Genomic DNA, 26,867 nt, shown 5'->3' on the forward strand with positions numbered 1-26,867 from the left:
GTATGATAAAATGATGGTGAAGAAGAGTGTGTCCTTAGATTAAGGAATGCATCAGAGGTTCTGGGATTTGAGAGCTTCATGTTCTGCCAGAATTTCAACAGACCGGCTCATCAAGTTAGAAAAAGAATTACTATGCCATCTACACAGTCATACCAGGCTCACATCTTGGAGTCTTAGTTTCAAAAAATAAGTCAAATAAACCTTTCTTTCTTTAATAACTAGAAGGCATTACCGACATTCACCACTAAATTCTCATAACAGCACACTGGCCTTCATGGTCACATAGATTAATTACTATCTCACTGTGTATCCCACAGTCACTCAGAGCAGAGGCCTCACAGGTGCACAGCAAGTGTTTCATCATTGGTCCCACTCCCCACTTCCCTATGTGTATATCAGGTAAGATAACAGGTTCATGTATATGCAAAGATGTTCACTGCCCAGGCTACACCATGTGATTCCTATCTATGACCCTGTGTTAGACAGTGATATGGTACAAATGCAAGGCTGGTTACAGGGAGATAAGAGTTGTTGCTCACCAGCCAGGTGTGTCCACTGTTGGCCCCCTCTTCTGTCCTCTGTCTCTAACTGAGGATACATGCAGCCCCAATCCCAGACAGAAGGCCTCTTATAGATAAGTTCAGCCTTTGAGATTCCAAAAGAGTGACAATTATCATTGTTGATGAAGGGGCAGAATGAGAATAAGGACTGAGTAGAAGTGATGCCCTTGATCAAAGAACTTTTTTTCCAACCACATTTGGGACTCCAAAAAGATCATAGTTCTCAGTGATAAAAGATGTGATCTTTTTCTTTTGCCTCACAGTCTGGCAAAAGAAATAGTGGAGGCCAGGGTAGGGCAGTCTATCTCTCAGGAAGAGATCTTGCATGTGAGGTGGCTAGATTACTGGAGAGGAAGGATTTTGGATAGAAATCAGGAAGCAGAAGGAGCTGTACACGTTTACCAGCTAACATCATTCCTGTATACCAACTGGGTGATTTAAGAACATTATTGAGGAGCTTTTAAAAGGATGGTATTCTGGTACATAGGAGAAAGCAGTATGTTTTTTTTTTTAAAGGATGGTGTAAACAGGAGGGCACTTGCATCGAGAGTTACCATTCTAGCACCCACTGATCTCCTCATGCATTTCTGTTTTGCAAGTTATGCAACTTTAATTCATCCCCTTTCTCCTGTGCTCCATATGTTTACTCTTTCCATGTTCCTTCTTTCTCCCTCATATTCCAAGATTCCTTCTTTTCTCATTTCCTTTCTGTTTCAGGAACTCATTTTAGTAATTCTTCATGGCTAAGACTACTAGTTACAACCTCTATTAGTTTTACTTCATCTGGGGATAATTTTGTTTCCCCTTCCTTCCTGAAGAATATTTTCACTGGGTATAGAATTCTGGGTTGACAATTCTTTATTTTCCACACTTGAAAATGTTCTGCTTCATTCTGGGCTCCATGGATTCTGATGAGAAAACCACTATCATTCTTATTGTTTTTCCACTATAGGTAAGGTGTCATTTTTGTCTTTCTGCTTTTAAGTATGTTTTCTTTATGTTTAGTTTTCAGAAGTTTGATTATGTGTCATGGCATGAATTTCTTTGGGATTTCATATTTAGAGTTTTCAACTTCTTGAAGTTTATTTATTTATTTATTTGCCAAATTTGCCAAATTTTCAGCTATTATTTATTGGAGTATTTATTCAGCACTACTCTCTTTCTTCTCTGCTTCTAGGATCCCAAAGAATGTTAGATCTTAGCTCTGCTATTTTTTTTTTCAGTCCATCTTCTCTCTATTGTTCAAATTGGGTAACTTATATTGTTCTATCTTCAAGTTCACTATTTCTTTCCTCTGTCTTCTCCATTCTGTTGTCAAACCATCCATTAACTTTTAAATTTCAGTTATTATAGTTTTCAGTTCTAAAATTTTCTTTTTTTATTTCTTGTATTTCTTTGCTAAGCTTTCTATTCTTTGCTTAAACAGTCTGTTTTTTCTATGCTCTAAATGTGTTCATAATTACTCAGTGGAGTATTTGTATGACGACGCCTTTAAAATCTAGGAGTTAAGAGCTGCTTCATCACAGCCAGGCAAGGGTGGATGATTAGGTTCTTCATTTGGTCTTTGCTGATGGGGTGGAGGTAAGCCTGTGGTTGCTTCTGTGGCATTGGCATGGTAGAGCAGCTCTCTGAAAGTTTTTTTTTTATTTTTCTAGGCTTCTATTTTTCTTGTTTTATGGCTACAGAGATTAGACTTTTCTTGGGGCTTTTTTTTTTTTTTTTTTTTTTTTTGGTCTGTGCCCATTGGTGTTTCTGGGTAGCTGTCAACACGCAGCCTGGGATATGTGAGGCAAAAAGAAAACTCAAGGACTCACCACTGTGTCCTTCAAATAGAGAGATCCCAAGCCAGTCTGCCTTTTAGAGTCTTTTTCTGTTTGTTTATATATAATGTCCAGAGTTTAGAACTGTACTTAGAAGGAGGAATTGAGAGAATTGAGTCCATTCCTTCTTGTCCAGAATGAGAAATCTATAGTTGTCTTTTCGGCAGTAGTTTTGCTTAGGTAAACTAGGTAGTTACACTTTCACAACTGCCCTATGTACCAAAAGCAAGTACGCGCAAACTAGAAACTCATTTACAGAGGCACGCTATCTCCTAAGAGGATATGTTTTCAGGGACATGGCAACCAAAGAGCCATATGTTGTTTATTTGTTAATCACTTGACAACTCTGGCTTTATTGATAATATCACTTCTGAGTTTCACAGCAGCTCACATGCCTCAGCTGTGATCGTTTGCTTCCTTGCTGTTCAGTATTTATCACAGTGATGTTGACTCTCTGTTCTTTTGCCATCTGCTGTGGAGAAATAACACCCTAATTTCATAATTGCATCCATGTCATCTTCCCCCTTGCCCTCTGCACCTCTATACCTTGATTTTTCATCTTCCCTTACCCAGACTTTCCCATTCACCTGCACTTTAGTTGAATGATCTCACTCTAACCTAAGTCACAGGCTATGCATGTGCCCTCCACCTTGTTTGCAAGATCTTTTATTTTTGTTTTTAATACTGCTAGCTTCTTCGCAACACTATTTGAAGACCTAGCATAGAGTTTTCAGTCAGCCCAACTAGCAACACACTGGAAAAATAGACCTATTCGCAATATCACCTGTAGGAAATAAAACTTCAAATGCAACCCCAGATTGTGGTCTTTCTTCTTCCTAACGTTTTGTCAATATGACACAATCTGTCTGAATATTTGAAAACATCTTCACTTGTCTTTCAAAACATCTTAACTTGCCTTTCACTCCCATGCAGCTTCTTCTGCTAGTTACTCCCCTTCCTTCTGAACTCCTCTCTTTCAATGCCCACATTTTTGGTATTCTCCCATCTCATGGCTTTAAATGTCATCTATATATTACTGATCCCCAAATGTGTATATCCAGCTCAGACCTCTCTCCCAAACTCCAGAGTCATATATCCAATTTTATACTTAACATCCAATTGAATAAGTATCTCAAACGCAACATGTCCAAAATTGAATTCCTCCTCTTATCTACAGCCTTCCCCATCATAACAGATGACTCACAATCCTCCTAGTGATCCAGCCCAAAACCCTCCTTGACTCTTCTTTCCCATACACTTCCACATTCAATTCATAAGCACATCCTATTGGTTCTACCTCCAAAATGTATCCTATTGCTTCTCATTGTCTTCACTGCTGTTCTCCTGATCCAAGCCACCATCAGCTTTCACCTAGATTACTGAAATAGCTTCTTCAACGCTCTCCCTCCTTCCACCATTGTCCCCCTTCCCCCAGCATCTTCTGAATGTTGCAGTCATGGTAATCTTTTGACACTGTAAACCAGATTATATCATTCCTCTGTTCAAAAACCTTCATGGCTCCCTATTTCACTCAGAGTAAAACTCAAGATCTTTACAACAGCTGTCAAGTCCCTATGCAATCTGCTCTCATTCTCTGTCTCATTTCCTCTCCTACCCTTTCCCTTGTTCACTTCATCCTGGCAACAATAGCCTCCTCACCATCCCTCAAACAACCTACACATGCACCCACACCAGGGCCTTTGCACTGGCTGTTCCCATTGCCAGGAATTCTCATCCTAAACATATGCTTGGCTAAACTCCTCCGCCTCTTTGTTTAAATCACTTTCCCAGTGAACCTTATTCTGTCCACCCTATTTAATATTAGAGTCTTCACCCACTGGCGCTCCTGATTTCTTACTGGGCTATCTTTGTTTTGGGGGGGCTTTTTCTTCCATAATACATACTGCTTTCAAACATAAGATCTAATTTATTTATTATGTTTATTGTGTATTATCTATTTTCTTTGTTAGAATGTAAGCTCTACAAGTGCAGAAGTCTTTTGTTCAACTACAAATTCTAATCTCGTAGAAGGTATTTCTTTGGCACTCAATAAATATTTGTTAAATGCAGGAATTAATCTCATTACGGTAATGCCTCAACTATTCAGAGGATATTTACTGGAAATCTCAGTTATTAAAACAATCACTGGAGTAAGAGCATGTAGCAAGTAAGTTTAGGAAGGATTTATGAAACCAAAATCAAGGTCCCAAATACCAAAACTCTTGACATTCATACACTTAACTCAGAGGAGAAATACCCAGAGGGCAAATACATCCACTTGTGTTATACATACGGCTCCAATAAATTAAGTTACCTGAATTCTAAATCCAAAGGATTAGAAGCAATATATTATGTTTGTGCAAGGGAAGGAGATAGGACGGAAACCTAAAGGGCAGGGAAGGAGTGACAGCTTCTCAGCAGTAGGGAAGACCTGGATAAATAAAACAAAAGCAGACAGAATGTTAAAAACAGCACTGGGGGCATCTGGTATTAAAACAGATAATCCACATACTTCAAAATCATAAATCACAGAGGTACACAGGTGCTAATTTATGTTCAATATACTAAACCTTAATCATCAAATAAAACAAAAATGATACTCAGTGTGCTTTAGAAAAGCAGTCATATAGGCCAGGTATGGTGGGTCATGCCTGTAATCCAAGCACTTTGGAAGTTTGAGGTGGGCAGATCATGAGGTCAAGAGCTCGAGACCATCCTGGCCAACATGATGAAACCCCATCTCTAGTAAAAAATACAAAAAAAATTAGCTGGGTGTGGTGACACGCGTCTGTAATCCCAGCTACTCAGGAAGCTGAGGCAGAAGAACTGCTTGAAACAGGGAGTCAGAGGTTGCAGTGAGCCGAGATTGTGCATTCCAGCCTGGGTGACAGAGTAAGAGTCTGTCTCAAAAAAGAGAGAGAGAGAGAGAGGGAGAGAGAGAGAGAGAGAGAGAGTGAGGGAGAGAGAGAGAGAGAAAGGAAAGAAGAGAAAAGAAAAGCGGTCATATTAAATATTCTGCCAGAATTATTAAATAATGGCAATATGGCAAGCTTGGAGGATTAATTGGGATAAACTTGTATGAAATTAACTTCTCTATGATGCTGGATTACTGAAGACTCACTGAAAATAGCTACACTGTTTGGCTTTCAGCCATTTGTTTATTGCTGCGAATTCACAAATTAATCTTATGTTCCAAAACAGAGCATATTCCAATCAATTCTAAGATCTCAGCAGGTTTTCAGGACTCTGGGTAAATTGAGGTTCTTATATTTCAAAACCATGTACAGAAAATTCTCAATTGGCTAAAATGCTTGGGAAATGGTTCAGCCCAGTTAGGTGCATTAGGATTAGGGTTAGGTTAGAAGGCATTGCATCTGGACATATAAGCCTTCAAAGAGTCACCGGGAAGATACATAACTCTGTGAATTTCACTCTGATTGCCTTTGAGTTAAGGCTTTTACTTCACTAGTAATTCTTTATTTGAACTACAGTCATTTCTGCAGGGATAGCACATTAAATTCTTTACTACATTAGCTCGATTACTTTATTCAAGGATAGGAAATTTGGGACTGCAAGGTCCTGAACAAATAGATGCAAAATAGAAAAGAGGAGTAAGCTGCAGTGTCCTACCATCCTGTGACCGCCTCCAGGTGTGGAAGCAAGGTGTGCGTCCTACCTCTTCTATGTAAGAGACTGGCCTACAAGAGAAATACAAAACAGGGCTGAGGGAGAAGTCAAGAGGACTCCTGTCCAAGGAGTCCAGACACAAAAGGGAAAGTAGGCACAATCAACTAGAGATATGACAGGGATGGCAGAACGGGTATTGCAGAGTAAGTGGGTTGGAAATGGCTCCTGAAGCTCACCCACAGTGGTAAAGGCAATGTGAAAGCCAAGAGTGGGAGCTGACTGTCATCCTATCAGCCCCAGGGCATCGGCGGTATTCGAAGCTGGTGTGTGAAGGCTAGGCAGTGCACTAAGGCAGAAGAGGGCCATGGGAAAGGGCACTGGGGCACACAGGGCACCTTTTCATTTGGCTTAAGCTCCCTCCTAAACTCAGAATTAAGGCAGCCTTCTTTGGTGTTAAAATTCTTTCTAGACTGGACTGGCTAACTTTACTGTCCCAGTAAATACTATCTACTGAACAACATTTCAACCTTAATTAGTTATTATCAGAGTCCTACAGAAATAGATGAGTGACATGAGGTAGGTTGGAACTATCATATCCTAAGATATACACTGCTCATTTTTTAAGAACTAGTTGTTATTGACAGGAGAGGGGTAGGCATGGCTACAAAGGGCTGGCGAGAGGGAGTCTTGGAGAGATTGAGCAGTTCTGAGTATGGTGGTAGTTACATGAGTCTACACAGTGATGGAATTGCATAGAATTATACACACACGTGTGTGCACTTGAATGCACATAGAGTTGGTAAAGGCTGAATACATCCTATGGACTTTACTGATGTTGATTTCCTAGTTTTGACATTGAACTGTAGTACGGTTATGTAAGAGTTACCTTTGGAGGTAAAGGTTACATGGGACCACCCTGCACATGTTTTTGCAACTTCCTGTGAATCTGTAAGTATTTAAAAATAAATCGTTTTTAGGACACAGCCTGTGGCTCATGCTTGTAATCCCAGCACATTGGGAGGCCGAGGCAGGCAGATCACCTGAGGTCAGGAGTTTGAGACCAGCCTGGTCAACATGATGAAACCCCATCTCTACTAAAAATACAAAAAATTAGCCGGGCATGATGGCTGATGCCTGTAATCCCAGCTACTTGGGAGGCTGAGGCAGGAGAATCACTTGTACCTGAGAGGCAGAGGTTGCAGTAAGCCGAGATTGTACCACTGCACTCCTGCCTAGGTGACGAGTGAAACTTCATATCAAATAAATAAATAAATAGATAATTTTTAAAATGATAATTTCTAAATGATTGTTACTGGCTCAATTTGTGTTACTTTTCTATTTAAAATCTCAAGTGGCTGAATTTATAAGATTTTAATTATGTCACTAAATGATTTCTCTTTGGTCATTTAATCTTAACTGAAGGGACTAACGTTAGATGTGTATGGGTCCTGAGTTAAGAGTTTCTGTGTGAGACCAGTTGAATATGAACAACCTCTCATCAAAAGTCTGCCTTCATCACCACAATGCAGCCAGGTGTCAGAAAGCACATCCCAGAGCATTCCTCAGTGTTCTCGGGCCACATATTGCCTTGTCTTTATGGTGATGTCCAGAGATCTGAGGATTTTTTTTTAAAGATATAATTTGACATTTCCCAAATTTTTTCTCATAAGTCTTTTTTTCCTTGCCCTATCTACTAATATTCCAGGGAATACACTTGAAACATTTACAGTGGAAAAAGACTTGGGTTTCAATTCCCCAGTGGTCCCTAGCGCTTAGCAGCTTTGTGACCCAGGACAAGTAATTTAACTTTTCCAGATCTCAAATTTTTCACTTCTAAAATATCAATAATAGCAACTTCTTACTGTTTTTATGAAAAGAAATTAAATATATGCATCAAAAATCTTAAATCTCTTCACACACATTAACTAATTTTAGTTCTATAGATAGCTTTCCATCCTAAGGAAGTATCTAAAATGCAAGACATTTTTAATATAAAATATCATTCCATTATTTATAACAGCAACAATCATTTTCAAATGTCTTAGTTGTCCAACAATAAGAAAGAGCCTAAGCCACACGATCTGTATGATTTCAGCCAGTACAAATTATATTTATAAGGAACTATTAATAACCTAGGAAATGATCATCCTATGAAGTTCATTTTAAAAGGCATGAAGTCATGAAGTTCAAGCTCAAACATGCTAAAAAAATACACCAAAAAATACTGCAGGAAAATATACTAAAAATGTTAAGACTCATTATTCCTGGTGATAGCATTTATAGAAATAAATTAATAATTATCAGCCAGAAACTATTTGATTTGGTCCAATTACAACAGTTTAAATCATAGTCTGTAAACTTTCATAAGTTCCTGCGACTTTCCTTCTGGGAGGGAGAAAGATATGTCAACACATGTTAATTGGTGACACTCTCAGAAAGAAGCTGGTGTGTGTATGGTGTGTATGTGTGTGTGTGTGTGTGTGTGTGTGTGTGTGTGTGTGTGTTTGTACATACTGTCACCTCTCAGATGCAATCTAGCAGCAACTCTCACAAACAAAAAGAGGAAGGGATGTGCTGGTAGCAATTATGTCATATGTCATTCATTTTAAAAAGAGTCATAGTGCTGTCTCAGATAACGGTTTAGCATCTAAACATCAGTAAGCTTAAAAAAAAAAAAGTTTTCCTTTTCCCCTATAATTTCCCTTATTTCCAATTTTTTATTTCTAATTCTTTCCAATCACTGCAATATCAATCCTATGAAATCAAAGCCCCATTAATGAAGTTTCTTTCCTATGTAATCATATAAATAAGTAGAATCAGGTAGCTAAAATCATTTGTATAACTGTGTTGCTTTCCCCAATTCAAAAGAAATATATTCAAATATACTTCTTGTTAGAGGTATTCTTATGTGGCAGAATTTGACCACAATACTCTTTGTAGGCAGATAAAAATCAATTGTAGGTAAATAAAAAAAGAAAACCAAGGTTAGTTCAACTAAAATCAAAAGAAGAAAAGCTCTCTCTTAAATAATTTTCCAGTTTTTAAAAAGTTATTCAATTTTGTGGTTTTTATTTTATTATTGTTCACTCTCCCTTCTCACCAATGTCTACACTATTTCCCTGAAGGTGATTAATCATATGTACATTTTAAAATTATTTCAGTCTTGCAAATCAACTACTTTATGATTATATTTCAAATAACTCAAAACAATATTAGGGTGAAGAAATGTCCACTTTTGATTCCTGTAAGCTCCTCCAAGGAGCAGTTTCATTGTTCATTTCTCCTGTGGATATTTAGGATTAGGTCTTCCAATCACAGAGACAAAAATATATTAATCATCTGAGCACAAAGCGCTCTTTAAAACTAGAATTGCTTTGACATCCATGACCTGTTAAGTGTTGAATTCTAAAATGAACCTCTAAAGTTGTTAAGATAAATATCCAGTGGAGTGCTGAAAAGGTAAGAAGCAAAGCACAGACATAATGTAAAATTCAGTTGAGGAACAGATAAGGTTCATTGACAAGCTGATAATGTACAGCTACAGCGCAATGAGATGAAAGAGCACAATAAAATTATATTCTATTCACATTCAACCAGTTGGATATCCAGGTCTGGCTACGCCTTATAGATGAAGCTGCCTCATTATGGCTCCCTTGGTATGTTCTATAATGGCACACTTTTGTATCAATAGAAGGCTCCCTTATTTAAGCTCTGATGATTTACATAATTAAACAAGGAAGGCTAATCTAGGTTTTTAAATTATTTTTGGTAAACAGAATGTAAAACCTGGCAACCAACTAGATAGTTCTAACCCTACAACATAGACCTTCAAATACCATCAGGGAATATTTACAAGTCTGATGTACATATGGTTCCCTAACATCACAACAAAGACCTACTATTCTCAAGTTACCTTCAGTTTTTGACCTGAAAAACTTTTGAAACATACTGCTTATCACTGAATTCATCTATGAATAAAATACGATAAGAACTCAATATAAAAGCATTATCAAAAGGCAGATGGTGGAATAACAGCAAACAAATCTTTCAAATGAGCAGTTGTTGGAATTTCTAGGTATCCAGGACCATTTTCTTGCTCTAGCACATTTGCCTGAGAGGTAAGACACTGATTCAACAGAGGTATGAGACAAATTCGTCAGTGGTAACACTAAACAGGTTAAATATGAAAACCAAAGTTCCATGGGTAGGATCGGAATGATGATACCACCATGCTGTAATCATCAGCATCCATGGTCAAAAGCACACAGTGTCTTTACAACCCCATTTAAATGACAGTAGCTTTCCTGATCTGAATGCTACTCACCATTTCTCTAGGTATAGCTTTTTTTTTTTTTCATGAAACTTATTATTGAAAAAAACTGAAGTGAAACGTATTTTTCCCCTCTTTAAGTAATAATAACATTTAAAGAATAAACCAAAATTCCAAAAGGACTTCATTCATCCCTTTCATTGTTTTGTGAAGTTACTTGTTTATGATATCAACAAAAGCAATTAGTCTATGGGTACCTTCCCATAAAGAAGCCTTCTTACAAACAAAAGGGTAGTGCTGCATTGATTCAGCCTGTGTTTGCCCCACAGGCACTAACCAGTCTGACCTCTGTTCTCTAAAATACCTCATCTACCTATTTAGTAAAGTCTGGATTACACTGATCTAAAGAATTGATAAAGAAAACATGTAAAATTTAAACTAGGTGACCTCTCAGTTCATTCAAGGTCTTTGGTCAAATGTTTCTTCTACAGAAAGACGTCTCTGACCACCCTCTGTAAAATAACACACTGCCCCTCATTCTCTTCCCCTTTTCCCCTTTTCTCTGCTTGATTTTCCTTCACTGCTCTTATCATATGTACATTTTAAATGACACAGTAGTACAGTTTTGTCTGTATTTGTTTACCATCTGTTCCTCCAACTCCATATTCTCTTACCTTTTCTTCATAGCATTTATTACCCTCTAACTTCTCCTATTCTGTCACAGCTGTATTCCTTACCAGCTAGAACAGGATATAGCACATACCAGGTACTCATAAATAGTTTTTTGAAGACTGACAAAATGAACGAATGTCTTCCCACCTAGTATTTCAATTTGTGAAGTCAGGGCCTTTGACAGTTTTTTTCACTAATGTGTACCCAGCAAGAGTGGCTGGAACATGGTAAGCAGACAATAAAATCTCTAAACAAATGAGTGAATGACACTAAGAAAGCAATCTACAATCAGATCCTTTTCCCATAACACTTTTGAGTGGGAGAAGGTGGAAGATAGTATGAGGCAGGTAGAGGAATGACAAAAGGAATGGCAAGGGACATTGAATATGAAACTTTTCTATATTCCAGGTTTCTTTAAAGAGTTGATAAAGAAAACATGTAAAATTCAAGAACACAGCTTTTGCTATGACATGTCCAATAACTAACTAATGACTGCACAGCAAAGCAAACAATTAATACAGTAAAAAAGTCAGCCTTTAAAATGGGAGAAAATATTTGCAAATGACATATCTGATAAAGGGTTAATATTCAAAGTATATAGGGAACTCATAAAATTCAATACCAAAAAAACAAGTAATCTGACTTTTTTAATGGCAAAACACCTGAATAGACATTTTTTCAAAGAAGACAAACAAATGGCCAACAGGTGTATGAAAAGGTGCTTAACATTACTGATCATCAGAGAACTGCAAATCACAACTACAATGAAAAACAATGCTGAGGGAATGTATTAACTTCTCTTCCAGGGTCCACAAGGGGTGTGGTTTCAAAGGCAAAAACTTCCCAGCATCATACCTGACTTATTACGTGTGGTATTTCACATAATATCAAGTATCAAATTACTAAGTTGTGAATAATATCTGCTTCCCATCAAAGGTCTTTCCTATTTGTTTTCAACATCTCAACTATTAAGTCTTTTCTAAGGGTCTACAAAAATTATTTCTCCATTTAATTAAGGGAGGTATACTACTTTCACCAATGTATAAGTAGTATTTCTGGCTGGGGGCAGTGACTCAAGCCAGTAACTCCAGCACTTTGGGAGGCCAAGGTGGGCGGATCACCTAAGGTCAGGAGTTCAAGACCAGCCTGGCCAACATGGTGAAACACTGTCTCTGCCACAAATACAAAAATTAGCCAGGCACAATGGCAGGCCCCTGTAATCCCAGCTACTAGGGAGGCTGGGGCAGGAGAATCATTTGAACCCCGGAGGCAGAGGTTGCAGTGAGCCAAGATCACACCACACTCCAGCCTAGGCAACAGAGTAAGACCCTGTTTCAAAAAAAAAGGTAATATTTCTATTCAGCAAGTCATCCTATTTGATATGCTTACATTGTACAATCAATTTTATTCAGTGGAAGTGTTTTTAGAAAATTATTTCACCCACAGCTAAGCATTTTAAGATTACTTCAGTGCAATTAACATATGTCCCTTGGTTTCCACAATTGCAATTTGAGGGGCCATGTTTTGTAGCATTACCTGTGGGCTCTTAACCACCATCTCTCTATTTGTTAGAGTGGCACCAATATTCCTCCTTGAGAATACACCCTTGCCCCCACATCCTCACAGAGAAGAGATGGACCACCATTAAAGCATATGTTCTTGTTTGGCTACCAAATGATACATGAAATGAAATAAAGCAATGGAACATAAAGGTCAAATGATAGTAAAACAAGAATGTAACTTCCCCCCAGCTTGGCTGACAACAAAGCCATATGACTCTTCATTCAACCAACAACACAGAATAAAATAATTCCAGGTATCTACTGGAAAATATTACTTCAAAGTCATTGTACCCCAATCATAATCATTACTAATGGCTCAAATGTGAAAAACAATATTTATAGTGGATTTCCATAAAGAAAAACAGTCCATCTATTTCAAAAATATACTAAAGTCTTCCTTGGATTAAATCAGATCACTAGAAAACTGTATATTATATTGGTCACCTAGCAGAATTACACTTCCTAATGTCCCTTTAGAATTATGCTCTATTGAAAGAGCCCTGAGAGACTCACTACTGAATCGCTGTTGAAATGTTACTGAGGATATTGTTCACTACATTGCAAAGTATCTTCTTGAGGCTGAGGGAATCAAGAGGTCCCAGTATCAGCTTGATTAATTGTTCTTCTCCAGCAGAAATAATTTCAGTTTATAAATACTGAGTAACAAAATACCTGTGCTTCCTACTTTATGTTGATCATGAGAAATTGTAGCTGAGATGCTTATATTAGTAAAGAAGAAAGGTTAAAATTAACTATCTAAGTTTGTACTTTAAGAAGCCAGAAAAACAAGAGTAAGTTAAACCCAAAGTAAGGAGAAAAAAGGAAAAAAATGAGCAAAAATCAATAAATTTCTCAAATATCAGGGGAAATCAACTAAAAGTTGGTTCTTTTAAAAGATTTAAAAAATCAGGACACTTCTAGTAAGAATGAATTTTAAAAAGACACAAATTATCAATAGGGGATACAAAGGACAAACCAATAATACATATCCTAAAGGCATTCAAAGGATTATAAGGAATATTATGAACAACTCTATGTCAATAAATTTGATAACTTAGATGAAATCAACAAACTCCTTGAAAAAACATCAAAACGGACACAAAAAGAAACAGAAAATCTGAATAGTCCTCTATTACAGAGTTTAAATTTGTCATTAAAAAGCTTTCCACATAGAAAACTCCTGGCCCACATGACATTTTTAAGACATTTGTAAAATAAATAGCATTGATCTGAGATAAGTTCATTTAAAGATGGAGGGAAAAAATAGGAAAAAAAGCAAATGTTTCTTGATTCATTTGATGAAGTCAGAATAATCCTGATACTAAAATAAGAAAAAGTTATAGGCTAATATCCCTCATGAATTGACATGAAAGTAGCATTAATAAAATATTACTAAGTTGAATAAAGTAATACATAAAAAGTATAATGCACAGAGACAAAGTAGTATCTATTCTCAGAAGGCAAGGTTGGCTTAACATTTGAAATTCAGTCAATGTAAATTCACCATATTTACAGGATAAAAGAGAAAAAATCGTTTAATCATCCCAATAATTTCAGAAAAGAGAATTTGCTAAAACAAAACAAAACAACATGAAAGACAACTAACGTGGCAAAATAGCAAACTATTTCTTATAAGATCATAAATAAAACAAGAGCATCATTCTTCCACCTTCTATTCAACTTTGTCCTGGCATTCCTGGCAAATGCAATAAGGCAAGAGAAACAAATAAGAGAAGATAGAAAAATCAGAAAGAATAAGTAAAACTGCCAGTATTCACATTCAAGATCATCTATGAGGAAACTCCCAATTAATCTACAAAGCCACTACTAGAACTGAAAAACTTGCCCAAAGTTACACTATCAATAAAATTAACACTGAAGTTTGAGCTTATACACTCTGGCTGTTAAATTTTTAACCTCTACACTACATTTTCCCTCTAGAGATGACCACGCAACGTTTGTAGTAGCTCATACACCTCAACACAGCCATTACTGTAGGAACTGGCAATCTCATTTGGAGATGTGAAAATAGAGTTTCAGAAAGATTAATAACTTGGCCAACATCACATAGCTAGGAGGTAGAGGTGACAGAATTTGAATCCAAGTCTGGCTGATCCTAAGACAAAGCTGATTTGACTTTATCATGTTTCCCAGTCTGGAAACAGAAAACATCGAGGAGATCCAGATGCTTAGGCCCTGAAATAAAAGTGGAATATAAAAGTTAAGACAATTGGTTTAGATGTGGACAAGGACATAGGAAGGGGAAAATGCAGAATGAGGCAGTCGTGATGTCATAAATAAAATAGGAACGTGACAAAGAGAAACTAACGGAGAGCAGGGCTGAAAAAGATGAGGTCAGCTTTAGACAACTATCAATTTGTTAGATTAGAGACCATTTTGACGGCAAAAATGATAGAATACCAAACAAAGAGTGCTTTAGAGAAATAGGGGTTGTTTTTTTTTTTCACTAAACAAAAATCTGAAGTTGGGTAACTACTGATCCGGGTTCAGCAGGTGGACAAAGTCAGAACTGGGAGCTCTGTGTTTTCCCTGGGCACCTCCTCCTGGGATTGCAACATGGCTGCCACAGGCCCACGCCTCCTGTATTAACTCCAGGCAGAAAGAAGAGAAGAAGGCGCGATCAAATACATGGGTAAAACAAGAGCTTCCCTGGAAGCCTCCGGCAGACTTCTGCTATGTCTCATCGGCCAGACAGTGTCACGTGGACAACTCACCTCAAGGGAGATTGGGAAAATAAGTGAGTTGCTTTTCCCACCCTCTACAGCAGAGGTAGGTGAAGGAAAACAATGTCTGCCACAAAATATTAATGGGATATTCATGTGAGAATATCCCACAGACAGACAAAAATGCATTTGGGCTAGGAGATAAGCCACAGACACAGAGTTTAAGGAATCTGCACAGTTACAGCAAAGGAAACAGGTGACTGCTCCGAGAAAGAGCTGGCATGGAGGGAAAAGAAAGCAGTGGCCGCACTTTGTTTTTCTTTTGGGGCAGGGGAAGCAAGCGGATGCACACGGATGCAGCTGAGTCAACACGCAAGGACTGCCTGCCTCCGCTCCAGCCAGCCAGATGGTTCTCCGTCAGACGTTCAGCTGCATCTCTCACCGTCTCCCTCCCCAACCGGTTCTTTCCATCCTCTCTCTCTTTCCTCAGTCTCTCAGTACTCCTAGGGCGTTCTCTCCCTCATCTCTGAACTGAAAGTACTAGAGGAAAAACCCACTCTCACAGACCGCTGTTGAGGATGCAGGAAGGTGGTTTTATTCTGACCGAAGAAAAACTAGCTGCATGTGGGGTGAGGAGGTGGTGCACGAGAATAAGCAGCCACAATGGGAAGGGCACAAAATATTCTAAACTCATGGGAAATTCCAGCAAAAGGTATCTGCCAGTCCTACCCTCAAGGAGTTGGGGGGCAGGGAGGGGCAGAAATCCATTTGAGAGAACTCCAAGACAAAGTGGCTGGATTTGCTTTGCTAAGCACTACTTTTCCTTTGAAGACTCTTTCCAGCTCCCAGGCTGTGTGCAGGAGACCAGGAGGCAGGACCAAGGGTGTGGACTGATCACACCAATCCCACATGCACCCACAGTCTGAGGGAGTCCAGGTCTGGCTAAACTTTCCTAACAGACTAAGGCAAGGAAAATCAGCACCACAGAATTTAACCCGCATTACATATGAGGTTGTACTGTTCACGAGTCACTCCAAACATATATGTCATGTGCTCCCATGTATTTGGGGCCACAGTGAAATGTCCCCCAATAAATTGCAAATAGATCGTTGCCAAGCATTAAACTTTGAAAACAATATATTGCTAACATTAGGAAAGCTGATCACTTGGCATTACATACCTCATTGTGGAAATATATAACACTTCTCTGATGCGGTCTTACCAAAAAATCAAACTCTAGACCCAAATACCAATTTACAGGAAATACAGGGGACAAAAGAATATGTTTTTAAAAAAACTGCATGGGAGTACAATGAAAATTTAGACTTAAAAAAAACAACAACCCAGTTTCTTCAAGAAATGTATTAATTACAAGGAAGAAAAAGAGAGAAAGAGAGAACCTAGATGTACACCTATCAAATAAATGCAACTTACTTGGCTCTTGACACAAACACACTGCAAAAAAGAAAGTTATCAGGTAAATGGGAACATTTGAACACTGAATAATTGATTATATTAGAGAACTGTCAAGTTGTTTAATGTGTGTGGTATTCTTTTCTTTATAAAAAGTCACTACCTTTTAGAGACAAACACTGAAATATTTACAGATGAAATACGTGTGATTTACTTGAAAATAATCATGGGGAAAGTGGGGTGTTCATGGGGGTATAAACAAAACAAGGTTGGCTGTTGTTTTTCTTTTTTTGAGACGGAGTTTCGCTCTTGTTACCCAGGCTGGAGTGCAATGGCACGATCTCAGCTCACCGCAACCTCCGCCTCCTGGGTTCAAGCAATTCTCCTGCCTCAGCCTCCCAAGTAGCTGGGACTACAGGCTGCACCACCACACCCAGCTAATTTTTGTATTTTTAGTGGAGACGGGGTTTCACCCTGTTGACCAGAATGGTCTCGATCTCTTGATCTCATGATCCACCTGCCTCAGCCTCCCGAAGTGCTGGGATTACAGGCGTGAGCCACCGTGCTGGGCCAACAAGGTTGGCTGTAAGTTGATGATTCGGGAGTAGAGGAAGGGGTGGCACAAAAGAATCACACTGGCTGGGCCCAGTGGCTGAAGCCTATAGTCCCAGCACTTTGGGAGGCCAAGGTGGGAAGAGCACTTCAGCCCAGGAGTTTGAGACCAGCCTGGACAACACAGGGAGACTCCATTTCTACAGAAAAATTTTAAAATTAACCGGGCATGGAGGCACACATTTGTGGTCCCAGCTACTCAGGAAGCTGAGGCAGGAGGATTGCTTGAACCCAGGAGGTCAAGGATGCAGTGAGCTGTGATCAATCCACTGCCTTTCAGCCTGGGTGACAGAGTGACCCCATCTAAAAGAAAAAAAAAACCATACACACAAAGAATTAAGAATCATACTGTTAGATCTTCTTTTTGCATATTTTGAATTCTTCTATAATAAAAAAGTGTTAGTTTTTTTAAAAAGGAGGGGAGGATTTAAGGAGGAAGAATAGATTAGATTAGAGCTATGCAATGTCATTCTTTTTTTTAAGTATTCACATTAGCCAAAACACACAGAAGAAGCAACAGAGGCAGATGTGGATGATGTCACCCACTCTTTTCCCCAGCGAAGGGCCCAGTGCAAGAGCCTTTTTACAGGGTTAGAGAGGCCATGATCCCTGAGAGGAAGGATACCTGTGACTATCCCGCCCTGGGCCCATTAGCACCTTCTCTAGTCAAGGCACTGCACTGAAGCTGAAGATCAAATGATGAATAAAATACACAGACTGAAGTCAAGAGATGTGAAAAGAGAAGCAGGCAGGCCATTATAATGGAGTCCAACCTGTGCTAGGTTATTAGAGTGGGGCACCAAAGTACGCTGTGGGAGCACAGGCAATGGTGCTCTGACTGGAAGAGGTGGCAGCCACGCTGTCCTGGACGACTCCCAGAACTGCCTTCTCATTATCATCCAATTCACAGGCTCTGTTGCTCTAGGAAGAGGATGTACTCTTGCACAGGCCAGAAGATGTAAGTGTCCCGACCTGGCAGCTTGGCTTCTCATTGTAAATGCAGAAAACGGACTTCTGAGAATAACTGGATTTCCCATTCAGCTTACTTAGAGGAAGAATACATTAGCTAAAAGATGTGAGTGTCCACTTCTCTGATGTGACAGATCTTATTGTCAAATTAATAAACTGTCTTTCTGGTTTTTACAGTCTCTGAGAGTCTGGTGCCTGCGTATCTGTTGCTGAAAGATGTATTCTTGATGTGCTAACAAGTCAGGATTCTGAGATTGCAAGACCAGCTCTGAGCCCTGGAGAATTCACCAGAGTAATGTCATCCCTTGGGACCTGGCTAGAAGATACTAGCCTCCTCCAGGGACCCCCTTCTGCTCTGTGTGCTTCTTTGATCCTCTGTATTTCTCAAGGGTGGACCCATGTCTGATGCTTCTTTGATATCTGAGTCATCTTCTCTCACCATGTATGCTACAAAGCATTTTGGTTCTTAAAACATTTGTTCCTTGATTTCTTTCACTCTCACTCAACCTCATCAAAATAGCTAACATAACATCTATCTGGGGGCAAGTCAGATGGAAACTGTCCATGGGGTATTTTTAAACTGAAACATGAATAGTTAAAAAAATTCCTCATCTGCCTTTGAAAGATCACAATCTTTTGTATAACCACGTTAACTTCATCTTCTGCTTTGGCCTGTGATAGCCAGCATTCCTCAAAAAGCCAATCAACTGAGGACCTTTCTCCAACCTATATTTCTCGTTAAAGAACAAGAAACCAAACACCATGAACTCCTTTCCATGTGAAGACAATTTCTTTCATCTCCAGCGGTTTTACTGTCAATCACTTAGATAGGTTCTTTCATCTATAACAAATGGCCAACTTCTTCTGTAAAGGTCCACATAGTAAATATTTTAAGCTCTGTGGGTCCACAGTCTCCACTGCAGCTACTGTACTCTGCCACTGCAGCGGGAAAGTGGCTGCAAACAATATGTAACCAAATGAGCATGGCTGTGTTCCCATAAAACTTTGTTTATAGATATTGAAATTTGAATTTCATAGACATTTCATGGGTCACAAAACGCTACTCTTCTTTTGATTTATTTCCAACCCTTCAGGAATGTGGAAACCATTCTTCGCTCACAAGACATATGGGCAAGCTGTCAGATCTGATCCATGGGCCATAATGAATGCCAGCAATGAGTCACTATATATGTGAATGTGTATGGTCCCTGTCCCTCAAAATAATCCTTTACCAACCCGGAGAACTAGGACCCATAAGTAGATCTTAAGTTCACAGCTGGCAAATTTAAAACCTTATGAGAAAAATATTTTAATTAAGATTAAACAATAGGGGGAAAAAGATTAAACAATGGGCCGGGCACGGTGGCTCATGCCTGTAATTCCAGCACTTTGGGAGGCCGAGGCAGGCAAATCACCTGAGGTCAGGAGTTCGAGACCAGCCTGGCCAACATGGCAAAACCCCATCTCTACAAAAATATAAAAATTAGCCGGGCATGGTGGTGTGTGACTGTAATCCAAGCTAATCAGGAGGCTGAGGTGAGAATCACTTGAACCCCAGAGGTAGAGGTTTCACTGAGCTGAGATTGCGCCATTACACTCCAGCCTGGGTGACAAAGCAAGACTCCATCTCCCCAGCCCTTCCCAAAAAAAGACATTTTACTTATCTTAAGTCCCAAATAGTGGGAACTATGTAATTTGTTCCTAGTTCCCATCCCCTCAGAAAAAAAATTATAAGATCCATGAGATAGGAGGGGCTTGTTTTACTTTAATAATACATCTGCTGAGACGTTCTTCAATGTTGGTTTATCCATCCAAATGTTCAGTGTCTTTCTGATTTTAAGATTAGTATTTATAGACCCTTATCTCCTCAGCCCCACGATAGTCCAAGACCATGGATGCTCGATACATAAAAAGCTTTAGATGTTCTTTCTTTAACCTAATCTACATATCTGTAACACTTTCAACCCTCTTCCCCACTTGCAAGTTTATACACTATTGTCCTATCTATGATACCTTTCTAGGCATGCCTACCCAACACTTTAAGTCTCTATTTTCCTTGTATTTTGTTTGTTTCACTTCAACTTTCATTGCATACTTCTTTACTCCTGCAGACTTTCTCTTTTAGCTCTCCTTTTTATTTCCAGTCCCAGGGTTTCTCTTTTTCTCACCATCCACAACAGCTGTCACTTGAATGAGGCATATATCTGAACTATGTTTCCCAGTTATGTCCTTTTCCCAGTTAAAAGGTCCCAGCATCATATTCCCGAGTGAACTCACAAGGGTTCATTGTACTATTCTTTCTTTTTTGTGCAGGGTTGAAAATGTCCATAATAAAAAGGTTTTATAAAAATAGAGCATACATTCCTATATTCTAGATTTGGTCACGAGTTTGTAGTTGGGAGGAAATTGGCATATTCATATGCCACACCACTGCCTGGCATGCCCTCCCTATTCTCTTCCTGGTAAAATTTCCCTCAGCCTCTGAGGTCTAGGCAGGAAACCTATGAAAGCATCCCTGGCCAACTTGCTAACTCTCTCATCTGCATTCCCAAAGCACTTTATACATCTCCATTAAAGCACTTATCATTGGCCTGTGGTTAGCTGTTTATATAGCTGTCCCACCACAAATCTCCCCGACCCTCCAAGCTTATAAGCAACTCTCATATTTTGTTGCATCCCCAGTGCCCAGCACAGTGCCTGAAAAAGAGTATCAAGATAGCACTTCTCAGGAATTTTGAGGGCAGTGTCCCCACTAAACGGGGGTTTCAGGGGGCTTCCCTAGTCAACTTCCATCAGCACTCTCAATCTTTCTGCTTTCCTAAAAAATAAATAAATAAAAACAATCTAAGTAAAAATACAACTTCAAAACAAGTCCTCCACGGCCTTCTTACAATAAGATTGCTGCCCTGAATCGTTTCCTCATAGGAATTGATTCTGGCATGAACACTGCAGAACATGCAAAGTTTCTCTTAATGCCACAAAATAAAAAAGCCTACATGGCACCTCACAGTTTTTTCAAAGTATTTCTCCATTTTTTATTTCGTCCATGTGTCCACTTATCCCTGATAGTCCTATCCTCATTTTTCAGACACTCAAGGGAAGTCAAAGTAACATATCCAATATCAGAACTGGTGACAGCTCTGGGCCTAAAACCCTTAGCTTATTGATCTATCCACTCATCTGCACTCTTCTGATGCTATGCTCAGTATCTGTGAAGGTTTTTTTTTCTAGTACTTTTTTTTTTTTTTTTACCATTATGAATGGTGGCATTAAATGGGGGCACCATGCTCTAAAAAATCAATTTCCAGCAAAATCATTTGGGCAGATACACATTATGGAAAGAGAGTCGAATATGTCCCACTTGTGTTAGTCTTGCTCTATGATTCTGTCATAAGTACTTCTTATTGACTAAAGGGTTTCCAGTGAATTACCGACTGTTCAAAAACTGCCATGCCATGCATTTCTACAAATAGAAATACGTTATCTATTATCTAAAAATTTCACTCACAAGGAAGCACACTATTTATAGGTTAAGTGCAAGATCTTGAATCCCATATAATTCCTTTTTCCTGATCTATTAAATTTAGATACTTATCACACTAACAACCTCTATACTTTAAATGCTCTTAGTTCTTCTACATAATCTTGTATGATTTAACCATTACTTTAATTGTCTTACTATTTATTGCATGCAACTCTTCTAATATTAGTACATATCATTTTAGACGTAAATAGGGCACTGCCTGCCAAAAATCTTGCTACTGTGTGGTAACTGAAAGTCAAGTTTATTTCTCAGATATATTAAGTTGTTCAAATGAGCTACATTTAGCTTTTCTCAAATTACTTAATACTTTTCAACAATGGCCTATAAAAGAGTATGCAAAGCATGTCACACTTAAGATTTTCAAGTTTGATCTGGTTACGAATCTGTTAATTGAAAATTTTTCAATATGGCAGAGCACAAAATATTTCACACAAATGCAAATAGAGATGTCATGCAGATAGCTGCAAGACGTGAATCACTGCCCTCTGCATCTAACTCCGAAATTCAGAGGCAGTTCACTCAGCAAGATTTCTGGCTCAGTTCTTGAAAGTTCAGATGCATCACCTTTTAATCAGGGTAATAAGCTATAATTGCTAACATACCGTGTAATGTTTACTGCTAAACCTGCAATCTGGACAAACAGAAAATTATGCTGTCAGAGCCTGAAAACAACTACAATCCACTGTTAACACACACATCCTCCTTAGAGAGCTGCCATCGGGAGTTACATGCTTTATGGTTTTAATTTTTTTAGAGTAAAGGTCTTTTCCCGAGACGCAGGTATTAAGACGGAAGCAGCCTCCCAAATGACCTTCTCTAACACAGACCTTGAGCGAGCGACTGCGGGGGCAGAGAGCTGTGAATTTCAGCAAGGGACTCGACAGCTCCACTGGGTCCCTCACACTTTGCCTTCGAGAACAAAAAAAGAATGTTACTCTGCACCTGCCGGTGCCCCCACCCCTCCGTAAAACTTAATACCCCGCGAGGTCTGAATAGCCGGAAGGGGTATGCATCGATTCTTCTGTCCCGTGATGCCAAGAGAAAATAAACCCCCACCCAGGAGCGGAGCCTGGAGTCGCGGCGGGGCGGGGGGTTGGAAAGGGGGGTGCTTTCTCCCCCCTTTCCGGCCACTGCGCTTTTTCTCCACCACGTGTAATAATTTCATGCCAGTGGCACCCCACGAGAGGCGGGGGTCCCTGTCCTCCTGTCTCCCGGACGAGGACCTCAACCCCTTCCCCCGCTCGGGGACCCCGGCCACCCGCAGCCCGGCCGCGCTGCGCCCAGGTGTCGGGGTGCGGCGGTCTCCGGGCCCGGGCAGCGCCGCAGAGCCCTGCCCCCGGCTGCGGCCCCCGGCCGAGCTACCTTTTATCCAGGCAGGCGATCCACTCGGCGGAGGAGGAAGAATGGGCAGCGTGCGCAGCGACCATGTTGAGCGGCGGCGCGCGGTGTCCCCGGCTGCGGCGACCTCCCGCGCTGGAGCTGCCTGCGCCTCCACCCCCGCCTCGCCCGCCGCGCGGACCCCGCTCCTCCCGGCCGCCTCGCGACCAGCGCGCCTGCGACGGGCCCGCCCTCCCCGCGGGCTCCTGCGGCCTGGGGCGGGGGAGCGAGGGAGGGGACGCGGGGGGGCGGGACGCGGGCGCGGGGAGGGCCGAGCCGCCCGCCCGCCGCTGCACTGCGGCGCCCGGGGGTGGGGATTCCGCCCCGGGGTGGGGACCCCGCGGTCCCGCCCGCTGGGGGACGCTGGGGGTGGTGACCCCGGTGGCCGGCACCTGCGACAGGTGGCCGCTGCGTCCCCCTGAGACTGGGGCCCCTCCCTCGCCCCGGGGCCTCCGAGGCGGACGGGAGGGCGGGCGCCGCGGCGCGAGTGGGGAGGGGGATGCCAGCGTCTATATATTTTTCATACAGCAAATGCCACTAAAATGGCTGCTGCCTCTCTGTTTCCTTAGAAACCCTTGAGTCTTCCTCAGCAGCTGTCGAAACTTACCGGCGGTTTCTTGCTCACCTTTGCTGTCTCCCCTTCAGAAGGGGCTGGAGGGGAGGGCGGGGAAGACTTGGCGTGGGGACGCCCGTCGAGTCTCTCAGTGAGGAAGGAGAGGGCAGCGTCTCCTGCGGGTGAGGAAGGGCTGGGCGCAATGGGGGGCAGTGCGGGCTGCGCAGAGGGCAGGGAAGGAGGGGCCGGTGGGCCCTATGTGGACTGAGGGGGTGACAGGCTGAAGTCACTGGCCTTGAACCCTGGGCCTGTCTGCACTTCCCGTCACCTGTGCGGTGAAGAAAACACAGCTAAGAATGGGGAGTAGCCGGACCGCAGCAGAACTGAGGTTTTAAGATGTGGGCCAAGACGCTCCCCCGACCTCGAGTGCTCAGGTGAGCTTGGATGGTTGGCCCCACTTCCTCTGCTTCCTCTGGCTGGAGTATTGAGTGGGGCCTGTCTCTTGTAAATGTTCACACAAATGTCATGCCTACAAGTTGTTCAGTTACACGCTGCCAAGAACCAAATTACACTCCGATGCTTGTTTAGGAATCTGGGGACAAGTTAAATCTTTTGGACTATCACCAAGCACTGTTTTGATATTTACGGCATTGCATTTGGGGGCAGACAATGGGGAAAAGGGACAGAGTATTGCTTTCCTCTACTGTCCCCCCCCCCCCCATCCAACCCCGCTCAGGGGAGCTTCAAGGGGCCTGGAGAGAAGGAAACAGCAAGTGCGTTCTGGGATGCATTGATCCTAACAATTATTACCATGATTTAAAGCCTCCAAAGATCTGCCATTTCCCTCTGCTCAATAGCCAGGATCTGGTTTCCGACCTGCCACAGGGTTCCAGCAGCAACTCCTCCCTCCCTGCTCAGGGCTTTTTCCCCAGTTGACCTTCATTCTGTTAATTTCTATCATGTTTATGGTAACATTTAAAATAATATACTATGGAAAGATTAACCAAAGATATTTATGTTGTGGCTTCGTTACTATACAGGTATGAAGGAGGAAATGTATCTCCTATATATATTGAGTTTCATTTATAAACACATCAGAGAGCACCTGAAAATGTTTCAAGGTCACCAAAATCTTTCTGAAAATGCCTTTACGCAAAGAAGATTTCCAGATAAGGAGCTAGAGGAGAAAGGAGTGGCACATCACCTGTCATCACACGGAAGCTCGGCGTTGCCATAGCTTTGGTTATGATACTATTAATAGTCACCATTTATTGAACATCCACTGAGTGTTAGACTCTGTGCAGCACTCTTTACATGTGTGATCCCGTTTAATCTTCAGAACACTCTATGAGGCAGAGCCGGAAGGACACTACTCTGCAAGGAGCAATAAATATCCTTGAAAATGTAATGAAATACTGAAAATGGTATGTATCAGTACTTTCAGGGAGAGTGTTAATTGGATTGGAAGGAAGACACTGAGGAGCTGCTGGGAGTGAGAGTGAGACCCTCGAGGAGTCTACGTTGCATTTTAAGAAGTGTAGCTGTGATGAATTGCACGGCCTTTGTTTTGCTGTGTGGGGGTCCTGCCTTTTCTCTAAAGAGAAGTTGAAGACTTATTTAAAGAATATCCTTTCAAAGGAGAACCAGTGTTCACTAGCTTATCCAGAGCATGCGCAAGTCTCCATCCAGCCAGGAGGTAGGTACAAGTAACTCCAAGATACTAAGACACTGAACTCAGGAAAGGGTGATAACCCAGCTACAGGAGATGGGGCCTGGGAGCTGAATTTGGGTCTGTCTGATTCCAAAGCCCTCGCGACATCAGTGATGGTGTCCGTTTCTGCCAATAGAATGGGAGTATAGGGCATGTCTACAATGACTGTCCAGAGGATAAGAACAAAATAGTTATAAATCAGTTTTTAATGTAAAAATAGAGAAACGGGGGAGAAATTAAAAAGTAGAGATCCTTAAAATGTCAGGAATAGCTTTACGGTTCTACAGATTATCTTGTGATCTGAAAGAGATTTGATTCCTGGTCAGGAACTATAGAAGTAAAGGAAACTCTGTGGATAATTAGTTATCATAGTATTAAGTTGAAGAAAATGGGCTTTTGCTTGGATTGGATGGAAAAGCAAAGGACCAAAGAGTGTTTATTCACATCCCTCTCATTAAAAGAACATCCCAGCACTTTGGGAGGCCGAGGCGGGTGGATCACGAGGTCGAGAGATCGAGACCATCTTGGTCACCATGGTGAAACCCCGTCTCTACTAAAAATACAAAAAAACTAGCTGGGCGTGGTGGCGCATGCCTGTAATCCCAGCTACTCAGGAGGCTGAGACAGGAGAATTGCCTGAACCCAGGAGGCGGAGGTTGCGGTGAGCCGAGATCACGCCATTGCACTCCAACCTGGGTAACAAGAGCGAAACTCCGTCTCAAAAAAAAAAAAAAAAAAAAAAAAAGAACATCATGTATGTCAGTCCCAGAAGAGCACATGTTGCATGATCCTATTTATGTGAAACTTCCAGAAAAATCAAATCTATAGAGATGGAAAATAGATTAGGAATTGCCTGAGGCTGGGAGGTGGGGATAAGGGATGACTGCAGATGGGCCTGAGAAATCTTCCAGAAATGATCTAAAATAATTGGACTGTGGCGATGGATACACAACTCTATAAATTTAATAACGATCGTCAAATGGTATCATTAAAATGAGTGAATGTTATAGTATGCAAATCATCTCAGTAAAAAATGTTAAGTAAATAATAAACTTAATAAACTCATATGGAGAGGAAAAATAATATGATCTTTTGGGGGGAAATCGAGAAAAGTATAGGAGAAAAAGTAAAAATTACCCATAATTCTATCACCTAGAGTTAATACTGTTACCATGTTAGTGCATTTCATTCTAAACTTTTTGATTGCAAAAATATTCAATCGAGGCCAAGTACAGTGGCTCACATCTGTAGTCCTAGCACTTTGGGAGGCCAAAGCAGGAGAATTGCTTGAAGCCAGGAGTTTAAAACCAGCCTGGGCAACATAATGAGACCCCCATCACTACAAAAATTTAAAAAATTAAAATTTAGAAATAATATGACATACATCTACCCACAAACACATATATATAACTAGCTGTGTATATGTATATATGTGCATATCATGTATGTGCATAGATTTGAAAGTATTAATAGTTTATAGGCTACTTTTTCTA

The 26,867-nt window shown here is 40.7% G+C and overlaps 1 protein-coding gene and 1 long non-coding RNA gene across 4 annotated transcripts in view; one reads left to right on the forward strand and one right to left on the reverse strand.

Moving 5' to 3' along the window:
• The window catches only part of RAPGEF4 (Rap guanine nucleotide exchange factor 4), a 329,303-nt gene extending 305,981 nt beyond the window's left edge, over positions 1-23,322 (reverse strand). For 2 of the 3 annotated variants that reach the window (XM_039469846.2, XM_010352028.3), the window contains exon 1: positions 23,096-23,322. In XM_039469846.2, the coding sequence (XP_039325780.1) occupies positions 23,096-23,160 (65 nt within the window). In that variant the 5' untranslated portion in view covers positions 23,161-23,322. Of the gene's footprint in view, positions 1-4,694; positions 5,076-23,095 lie in introns of those variants that run through there. The other variant, XM_074399463.1, reaches the window with a different exon arrangement.
• A 560-nt stretch (positions 23,323-23,882) lies between these two features.
• LOC141584589 (uncharacterized) lies at positions 23,883-26,439 on the forward strand. The gene is made up of 2 exons (XR_012517717.1): positions 23,883-24,097; positions 24,704-26,439. It is a non-coding gene; the product is annotated as an uncharacterized LOC141584589 (long non-coding RNA).
• The last annotated feature ends 428 nt before the right edge of the window (positions 26,440-26,867 follow it).

Source organism: Saimiri boliviensis, chromosome 5 (genome assembly GCF_048565385.1).
Source record: "Saimiri boliviensis isolate mSaiBol1 chromosome 5, mSaiBol1.pri, whole genome shotgun sequence".
In the NCBI taxonomy this organism is placed as follows: domain Eukaryota; kingdom Metazoa; phylum Chordata; class Mammalia; order Primates; family Cebidae; genus Saimiri; species Saimiri boliviensis.